At 56.0% G+C, this 9,960-nt stretch overlaps 1 protein-coding gene across 1 annotated transcript; it reads left to right on the forward strand.

Moving 5' to 3' along the window:
- Positions 1-269: 269 nt before the first annotated feature.
- On the forward strand, positions 270-1,296 carry LOC148054610 (uncharacterized). The gene is made up of 3 exons (XM_087765345.1): positions 270-560; positions 677-752; positions 1,037-1,296. Exons 1-3 carry the CDS (start codon positions 436-438, stop codon positions 1,274-1,276), a joined length of 441 nt encoding a protein of 146 aa, XP_087621471.1. The 5' UTR covers positions 270-435; the 3' UTR covers positions 1,277-1,296.
- Positions 1,297-9,960: the final 8,664 nt, after the last annotated feature.

Here is a 9,960-nt window from a genome sequence, read left to right on the forward strand (position 1 = left end):
TGCCTGAGTGCTGCGTGCGCGGCGGGAGCTGTGGCTGCTCGGCCCCAACCCGCTCCGCCGGCCCGTCCCTGCCAGCTGCCGTGCTCGCCCCGGAGCCCGAGCCCGGCTGCGCGGCCTCCCTGGCGGGCTGCCCGCCTGCGCCGCCTCCCTCCCCGCCGGATCAAGCACCGGCTTCTGTCGCGACGTGGGTTTTTGGGGGTGTGGGGGGGTGGTTTTGCTGCTCGGCTGCCCTCAGGGTTTAGCGAGGCAGAGGGCTCGGCGTGACGGCAGAAACCTGCCCCAGCGGCACCGCCGCCCCTGCCGCGCTGCGCGGACACGGCTGGCCCCGGCGCGCCGGCGAGGGCGGGCGCAGCCCTGGGCTTCCCGCTCGGGCGGGCGGGGGCGGCTCCCGGGGCCGCGCCGCCCCTCCCCGCCCGCGGTGCCGCCGCGCGGGGGATGGCGGCGGGGGCGCGGCGGCGGCGGCGGCTCCTCCCGGCCTGGATGGGGGCGGCGGGGGACGAGCGGGCGGCGGCGGCGCCCCCCCCCGAGGCCGGGCGGCGGCGGGCGGCGGCAGGGCCCAGGTAGCGGGGAGCGGCGGGGGCGGCGGGCGGGCGAGGCCGGTCCCTGCCCTGCCCTGCCCTGCCCTGCCCTGCCCTGCCCTGGCCCTGCCCTGAGGGTCTCCCCGTGCGGTGCCCAGGGCGGCGGCGGCGGCGGCGGTGTACTGCATGAACGAGGCGGAGCTGGTGGACGTGGCCCTGGCGGTGCTGGGCGAGGTGAGGCTGGACCCCCGCGGGCGGGCGGGAGGGAGGGCTCCGGGGCGCGGGCAGGGAGCGCTGCCGCCGCCGGCTCCCTGGCGGCCCCTCCGCGGGAGGCGGCGCTGGGGGCGCTGCCGAGCGCCGCCCGGGTTTGCCGGTCCCCTCGTCCCCTTCCCGGAGGCTGCCGGCGCCGGCGCAGCTGCCTTTGCCCCCCGGCCGCCCCGGGCTGCCCGCCTGCCCCTTGGAGCGCTCCCGGGGTGAAGTCGCGCACAGCCGGGTCCGGTTGTTTTCCCTTTGGTCAGAATCGACGGTGCGAGGAAGAGGAGGAGAAGGCCCGGTCCGGGAGCGAAGAGGAGCAGGCGCTCCAGCCAACAGCAGACGAGGCTCCTGGAAGCACAGGCGGCACCGGGGGAGGCAGTGACCGCAGTCCGGCTCTGCCATCCCCTCCTGACGCTGGTGGTGGCGCCGACGCAGAGAGGAGAGGCTGGGGGGACTCCGAGGACGCTGTTCTGAACTATGTCAGGGCGATCTTTTTCAGCTAACGTTGCCTCCGCTGTGGCTCCCCAGGAGCAGAGGGGACAGTGGGGAGGGTGTCCCCTCCCGCAGCACCGAGGGTGGCGGGAGGAGGGCCTGTGGTGGGCTGTGTGTCTGCTGTGTTGGTGGCCTACGGAGCTGGTAGGAGGCTTGCGAAGGCCTTGGGCAAAAAGGAAGGGGGCTTCTTCTCAGCACTTCTCCCAGCGTGTGCTGGGATCCGGTGGGATTTGGCTCTAGGTTAGGTGATTAGATTAGGTTACGTTCCTTTCTGTTTGGCATCTCAGGGCATGGGCAGATTAAAGAGGACATGTGGGTTTCTGCGAGTGTCCCTCTGGTGGGTCAGTGTTAGGACTGGAGGGGAGCGGGGAGTTGCTGGCCCTGGAAGGCCTTTGCTGGCTCTGCAGAGCTGGGATAGTCACGGTTCAGCCTTGGGGCTCCCTTGTCCTTGCGGTCCCTCTGTGACAGCTGCAGTGGGGCCTGGCACTGAGTTTGGCTCCGGGCTGTGGCAGGCCTCCCATAGCTGAGGAGGACATGGGTGGGAGCAGACTGGCAGGGCCAGGGACCATCCCGAGGGGTGAAGATGGGGGCTGTGGCCGGTGAAGGGATGAGGATGGCTCAGCCCTACAAAGGCAGGAAGAGTTTGGTAACTGATGATTAGCAGTAGCTCAGCACTAATCCCTCAGCTGAGCACAATCATGGCTCAAGCCTCCCCAGAGGAAAAGGCCACAGATGGGTGCTCCCTCTCAGGGGTGTCTGCAGGACTGCTTTTCATTCAGAGCAGGGGCAGGGAGGGACAGGCTAAGTGCCTGCATAGGAAGAGAGCCTGAGTGAGCCTTCAAAAATAGGACTCTCCTCATCCAAACGTGCTAGGTCCGAAGCGCTCCAAGTGTGCAGCAAAACTAAGAAGACGTGTACTAGATAACACAGTTTATTAAAGACCAAACTGCAACAGAACCCTTGGAATTAGATGCAGGTTAGCTGCTGGGTGAGGTGGAAGGCAAAGGTTTGCAGGCTTCATTCATCTCCCTGTGAGCACTCTGTTTTCTGGCACTGGCACTTCCTCTGCTCCAGCATCTTCTCGTTGCTAACGGTGTTGGAGGTTCAGCTCTGACGGGGGAAGGGCGGGAGAAGAAAAGGCTGTGCGTGAGTTTTACAGCAGGCTGGGCCAAAGGCAGCACTGGAAAGTGGATCCTGGGAAGGGCAGCACTAACGCACAGATCCAGATACTGAAAAGCAAACTCTCAAACGGGTCGGCAACAACGTTACAGCCTGTGGGCTACAGACGCACGTGGAAAATTGCATTACGTGGAGATACAGCTCAACTTCTTGCAGTTTTTGCCTTATTTCTTGTCCAGCTCTTTCTCCCATCTCTCTTTTAGACTGCTCTGTTTGCCTGTGACCCACCGTGCTAGTCTCCCAGCGCCTTCTGGGGTCAAGCCCTGGTTCTGCCCCGGTTCTTCCTGAGTCCCACGCAAAGTGAACAACTTTTCTCACAGGTCCTGGTTTCACCTTGCCCCCTGCATGCGTTTTTTCGACTGCACCTCCAGTTGCTGGGAAATGTCACCAACTTGTAAGCGGCAAAACAAAAGGAACTCAAAGAGAGAGCTCTAAAGTTACTCACTTCTGTGGAGATCTGTAAGGTGGGGGGCCCTCGAGACTGCATTCGTTGCCTGCTGAGAGAGTATTAAAATGTATTAAAATCTCGATGTATGGTGACCAGCTCTGCTCTTGTCGCTCGGGGCCCCTGGGACTGTGTCATGGTCAGCGAGGCCATTGACCTCAGCAGCCCTGCTGGGACTCCTGGCTCATGGCTTTTACCCATCACGATAACTTCATCTGTGTTGATCAACATCATCATCATCATCATCATCATCATCATCATCATCCACTGCTACAATAGCAGCAGGAGTCTCAAGAGAAGTCAATCAGTTGCAAAATACAGCCAACAGATAATTAGCAACACGGAAGAGAAGCATAGGAAAAGAATCATCCAGGTTCCAGCAGAAACAAATAATCACCTCAAATCCACCAAACCAACCAGCGCTCACATTTCTTCTTAGTTTACCAACCTGGTTGGCCACCTCAGAACAGCTGTTCTTCATCTCTCCCTGGAAACTGAGCTGGGACTCTCTCTGCCCGCATATCAGCTTTGTCCGAGTTCCCTCCAGACGCATCTTCAACCTGCACAGCAAATGAGTAAGGAGAGCGTGAAGCAAAGCAACAGTCGGCCTTTTTCACATACTCCTACGTAAGCAGCACAGCCACGGCTTGCTTCATCTGTAACATGCTTGACAGGCCAGGAATTACTGAGAACAGCCAGCACTCCAGCATCACACATCACTTGGAGGGCCCAAAGTTCACCTGAACAGAGGAAGAAAAGGCTTCCTTCCCTCCCAGGAGAACTGCAGGCAGCCTGTATTTGCAAGGCCTTTTGCAGCTTTTTAAAACCATAGGTTCATGCACAGAAGCACCTTGCAAGATCGAATGCAAGGCTTGAATTTGCTCACAAACGGTTAGGTACATGCTTTTATATTAGAGTCCAGTGAAGCTTGACTTCTACTCAGCGTGATATTTCTTTAAAGCACTAAAAAGCCATGCCTGGTACGTTCTTCCTCCTGTGTGCCGTTTCTTCCCCGCATTTCGTCCAGACGTTCTTCTGATCGGCATTTCATCTCGGCCAGCTTCTTCGCTTCCTCGCTTTTGCTCCCACGCTTTCAAAATAGAAAAGATACATCGCGCACAGAGCACAGGAACAGGATCCATATGCAGAATGTGCACATGGTGTTCTCCACAAAGAAGACAACGGGGATCTCCCAAGTCCAGTCTCCTCTCGCAGCTCTCAGGCACAGATCTCTCTCCTGTCCACAGCACACAGCCTACCCATCAAAGGAACTGTGCTGAGGAACGCAAGTGCCCCCATATTGCTCACCAGGCACGTTCAAAACGCAGTAGCACCAGCAGGATGAGAGAATAGATAGACTTTTCCTCTGCAGGTGCCCTGCCCAAAAACCTGGGGGGTTCCCCAGAGCCCACCTGATCTTTTCATACGTCACCTGCCCACAAGAAATTCAAAGACTAAAACCAGTCATTCCCAGAAGCCGTTCATATACCTGCTGATGTTGGTGTTTGTTTGCAGTCCGTGTTTTCTGAAAGCCAGTGGCCAAGTCCTCCAGGCCATTTTGAGCCTACCGCAGCATTAAAAGAAGAAAAGAGGAGTCACGCTAGGACTTTCCCGACTGAAGGTCACGCCTCACGGCCTTTCTGCTTCTCTTGCCAGCATCAGTCCAGCACAGCGTTTGCCTGCCCTGCAACGCGCCCCAAGCACACAAAATACTGCCAAGGGAGGTGTCGTTCCCTTATTAGTTGCTGATTTTCATCTTTGGAGGTCTTCTTGTTGCATTACGGACCCACACCTTCTGGCCAAGGAATCCATAGTCACTAAAACAGGAGGGTGACCAGAGTACAGGCAACGGAAGAATTCCTGTCACAGTCTGATGATGATAGTCAAGCCTCCAGGATGAAGCGCTGGGCTCCACCTGAGCGCGAGGAAAGCCCGCAGCCAAAAGTACCAAATGCCTCTACTGCATGACTGTCTGAAGCACTGCCTGAGGTCTCAACCTCACGACTGGTCTAAAGCAGAAAATACGCAAGCCAGTGCCTTACTGTCAACTCCTTAACAAAGATGGCGTTAAGTGGGACTTGCTGTAGTCTCATGGGACAACTCTCAAAGCCAGAAAGCTGGGGAATGGGCCAGCAGGACTTTCAGAGAAGCCTATAGTCAGTAGAACAGAGGAACTGATCTCTCGTAGGCTCTCCAACAAAAACCTCATCTTAAAATTTCCCCACATGAATACGGAACTGGGCTCTGTAGCTCATGAAAAGGGAAGGCTCCGACTAGCTTACTGAGGCAGAGGCTTGCAGGTCTTTCTGAAGGGCTTCAATGGTCGTGGCTTGTTGCTGGACTGTGGCTTCCAGCCTGGCGTTTTCAACTTGGAGCCTGGAAAAGAAGTACAGGCCTTGTCACAGAAGTCCACAAGAGCACAAATCCCCACAGAAGAGTGTGAAAGAACCTCATCTAAAACAAAAGCATCTTTGAAAATCGTGTATTATTATCTCACTGGGATGCAAGAAGACAGTCCTGTTGTTTTCACACAATCGCACAAAGCAAAGCCTTGCTCCACTGTGGTACTTCCTTACCGTCGTATGCGTTCTTTCAGCTCTGCGACAGCCGTAGTTCTAGAATATGCGACCAGAAGGCCCTGCTGGTTCCTGGAAGTTGTTAGTTCCCTCTGCTTATCCTTTATGGCGTTCTTCAGGGACGTGACATAACACTCAGTCCGGATACGCCGTTCTTTCAATTCCTGCAGCTGTCAAACCACAACAAGAATCCCCAGCGGTCAGCTTAGGTTTGATAAAAAGGAGTGGACTGCTTTGACTCTCACGTCGACCCTCCAAAGCCATGTTACTTCTTCATCTTTTCTACGGGCCCCTCTCCTACGTCGACACTGATTTCCTACAGCATTTCCTAAATGCTGCCACAACACTCCTCCTCCTGCTCCTAAAGTGACTTTGCAACTCCCTAACAGTGATGACGTGATGAGGGAATACAAAAAAGCACCAGCGCAACACTCCAGCATGCCTACTCTTTCTCTGTCAGCACACACTCCGCTTTGCCAAACCCAAGAGAAGCAGCAAATACGTGTGTGCTCTGTGAAACTGGAGAAGCAGCTTTTTGAAAGGAACACCCTTCTCCAGTTAAGGACAAAGTGACTTTCATGGTTAGTGGCCTTTGTAATGGTAGGCGCCAGGCTTATAAAACCAGGTGAGTCCCTTACACGTCACTCAATCTACTCCTGTTGCCAAGTTGTCTAGTATACTAAGACCACCTTAGCATAGCCCTCCACTGTTACTTCAAGCGGTGCAAACCAGCAGGCACCAAAGACAGCAGTGCTGTTCCCTCCCAGCCCCCTCATCACAGCGAGCCGCACACTGAACCACCCTGGGTTCCACAAAACCCCCAAGAAAGGATCAGTTCCCCACTCTGGTTTGCTACAAAAAAGGCCCGGGCCCCTGCCAAGAGACAAGAGACGGGCTTTCTCCATACCTTCGCTTTAGACCTGTCCAGTTCCTTCTGCAACTGCAGTTTCTGTTCCTGCAGGTCCCTGCTGTAGCGCTTCTTGGCTTCAGGTGAAGCTTCTGCCAGGGCGTTCTTTTTGAGAGCGTCGGCAAGCTCCTGCTGCAGCTGCCTGACCCATCTCTAAAGAAACATGAGCACGTTCCATGAGCACAGAGAAATCAAGAAGAAGATGACAACATGAGAGATGCTTTTCCTCATGGGATTATAACATTAGATCCGTCTTCAGGGTGGCCAGCAGGCTGAGGGAGGTGATTCTCCCCTTCTGTTCTGCTCTCGTGAGACCCAACCTGGAGCACTGCATCCAGCCCCTGGGTCCCCAGCACCAGGAGGACACGGAGCTGTTAGAGCAGGTCCAGAGGAGGGCGAGAGAAATGATCAGAGGGCTGGAACACCTCTCCCATGAAGAAGGGCTGAGAGAGTTGGGGTTGTTCAGCCTGGGGAAGAGAAGGCTCTGGGGAGACCTTATGGCAGCCTTTCAATATAGAAAGATGGAGAGAGACTTTTTACCATGGCCTGTAGTGACAGGACAAGGGGCAACGGTTTTAAACTAAAAGAGGGTAGACTTAGATTGGACATGAGGAAGAAATGTTTTGCAACAAGGGTGGTGGGACACTGGAGCAGGTTGCCCAGAGAAGTTGTGGATGCCCCATCCCTGGAAGGGTTCAAAGTCAGGCTGGACGGGGCTTTGAGCAACCTGATCTAGTGGAAGATGTCCCTGCCCGCAGCAGGGGCTTGGACCTGATGATCTTTGAAGGTGCCTTCCAACCCAAACCATTCTATGCTTCTGTGACTAGTGAATTCAAAGATCAGAGATTTTGGCCGCCACCAGCAGGCATCTGCGGGCACCTTTCTCAGCTGAGCACATCTAAACTATCGGCAGCTCTTCATGAGGCTTTCTCTTTCCTCATACACAGAAAAGGCTTAAGTATTCTTCTCCTTGGAACACAGGCTGCGAGTCCGTGCATGCGCTTTTTTCCAGCCCACTGTTTTCCCTCCTTATGCAGACCTTCTGCTTCACAACGGGAACGAAATGAGGTTGGAAACTCAGTTCAGGTCCAAATACAACAACCACCTCTCAGCAGCATTCCAAAATGAACTCAGTTGCAAGAACAGCTCTCCGTACACCAACAGGCTCTATTTAAAGATATCTGCATTGGCCTCTATTAGAGTCACCTGTCTGTTGCCTTGACAATGTGCTTGAGTTAAAGCACCCTTCTTTAGCTGAAGCTCTTCCCGCTGCAGTGCAGAAACCTGAGAGAGCAAGAACACAGACAGAGAGACAGACAGTGGGGACAGGAAGCCCCAGCAGCACTGCAGATTCACATTGCATTTCAGCACTGGGGTTACAGAAGCGTGACTCCTGCATTACCTCCGGAGGAGAAAGTAACTCATTCTCAAATGAAGAGACATCATCTCCCGCTTGCTCTGCTGCTGGCAAGACACCTACGGAGGAGGAAAGAGGGGCGACGCTGCTGCGAGTGCTTATTTCACTCTGCTTTTCCCCATCCGCTTCACTCCACAGCAGCTTACAAAGGTAACCATTTAGCCCGTCAGGAAATTACCATTGCCGTGCCCCTGTGCAACGGACGGCGTGCACGCTCCGCGTCTCTCTGCATCTGGAAGCTGCGCACCCGTCACCACTCTCCTGGGACCCTCCGAATCCGTCTGCGTAATTTAAAAGAGAGGCGTGAGAACTGGCACAGGCTCCACCTCGACCCGTTTCCACGCACAAATCTCCCGCTTCAGCCACCACGCGTAACGTGGTATCAGGTGACGGACAGAGCAAAAAGGGCAAACAGAGCCAGCGTGTTGGGCATCTCTGTTGAGCGGGGCTTTCAAAAGGGGCCGAAGGACACCTGCCCAAGATCGAGAGGACCTAGGCAGAAGCAGCTAAGCGTCTGGACGCTAGGCCCTACGGGCAACCACTTGACACTGACTGGATGCGGAGAAGAGAGCTGTGTGGTGGGAAACCAGCAATGCTCACAGCGCCAGCCTCCTAGGATTTCAGAGGATTGTAGCCGGCGGGAAGCTTTACTGCTTCAATCCTGTACTAGAAATGCAGCTCAAAGGCCAGCTGCTAGGAGACCCGCGTCATTAGCTTGACCTGACGTCGTCCCAGTGCTAAGTGAACAGCTTGCCTGCAGCACCGGCATGTCCAGGTCCCAGTTACGAGCGTGTGGCGGAAGCAGCAGCAGAGGGAAAGGAGCCCCAAAGCAAGCGAGCCCAGTGGGGCCCCACTGCGTCCTTCAGAGAAGGGGAAGAGTGGTGGGAAAGCTGCCCGGCGGAAAAGGACCTGGGGGTGCTTGTCGACAGCCGGCCGAATGGGACCGGCAGCGTGCCCAGGTGGCCAAGAAGGCCAATAGCATCCTGGCTTGTATCAGGAACAAGTTTAGATTGGATATTAGGAAAACTTTCTTCACTGACAGGGCTATCAAGCGCTGGAACAGGCCGCCCAGGGAAGTGGTTGGGGCCCCACCCCGGAGGGATTTAGAAGACGTGTAGGCGCGGCGCTTAGGGCTACGGTTTAGGGGTGGACTTGGCAGTCTGAGGTTTACGGTTGGACTCCAAGATCTTGAGGGTCTTTCCCAAGGCAAATGATTCTGTGATTCTATGACTCTACCTCAGAATCAAAAGGGGAGTCGTCATCTTCCTCTTGCTCTGCTGCCGGGAAGACACCTAGACACCTAGACTCCGAGGACGCTGTTCTGAACTATGTCAGGGCGATCTTTTTCAGCTAACGTTGCCTCCGCTGTGGCTCCCCAGGAGCAGAGGGGACAGTGGGGAGGGTGTCCCCTCCCGCAGCACCGAGGGTGGCGGGAGGAGGGCCTGTGGTGGGCTGTGTGTCTGCTGTGTTGGTGGCCTACGGAGCTGGTAGGAGGCTCGTGAAGGCCTTGGGCAAAAAGGAAGGGGGCTTCTTCTCAGCACTTCTCCCAGCGTGTGCTGGGATCCGGTGGGATTTGGCTCTAGGTTAGGTTGATTAGATTAGGTTACGTTCCTTTCTGTTTGGCATCTCAGGGCATGGGCAGATTAAAGAGGACATGTGGGTTTCTGCGAGTGTCCCTCTGGTGGGTCAGTGTTAGGACTGGAGGGGAGCGGGGAGTTGCTGGCCCTGGAAGGCCTTTGCTGGCTCTGCAGAGCTGGGATAGTCACGGTTCAGCCTTGGGGCTCCCTTGTCCTTGCGGTCCCTCTGTGACAGCTGCAGTGGGGCCTGGCACTGAGTTTGGCTCCGGGCTGTGGCAGGCCTCCCATAGCTGAGGAGGACATGGGTGGGAGCAGACTGGCAGGGCCAGGGACCATCCCGAGGGGTGAAGATGGGGGCTGTGGCCGGTGAAGGGATGAGGATGGCTCAGCCCTACAAAGGCAGGAAGAGTTTGGTAACTGATGATTAGCAGTAGCTCAGCACTAATCCCTCAGCTGAGCACAATCATGGCTCAAGCCTCCCCAGAGGAAAAGGCCACAGATGGGTGCTCCCTCTCAGGGGTGTCTGCAGGACTGCTTTTCATTCAGAGCAGGGGCAGGGAGGGACAGGCATTTGCTTCATATGGGCTATGGGTG

Source organism: Nipponia nippon, unplaced genomic scaffold, assembly GCF_047370975.1.
Source record: "Nipponia nippon isolate SJK-2023a ecotype South Korea unplaced genomic scaffold, ASM4737097v1 scaffold_3, whole genome shotgun sequence".
NCBI classification, from domain to species: Eukaryota; Metazoa; Chordata; class Aves; order Pelecaniformes; family Threskiornithidae; genus Nipponia; species Nipponia nippon.

Bases quoted from the DNA above. Each gene is read 5' to 3' on its own strand.
- LOC148054610 (XM_087765345.1), top strand. From the start codon at position 436: ATGGCGGCGGGGGCGCGGCGGCGGCGGCGGCTCCTCCCGGCCTGGATG. The intron at 561-676 runs GTAGCGGGGAGC...TGCGGTGCCCAG, and splicing joins CGGGCGGCGGCAGGGCCCAG to GGCGGCGGCGGCGGCGGCGG. The intron at 753-1,036 runs GTGAGGCTGGAC...CCCTTTGGTCAG, and splicing joins CCCTGGCGGTGCTGGGCGAG to AATCGACGGTGCGAGGAAGA.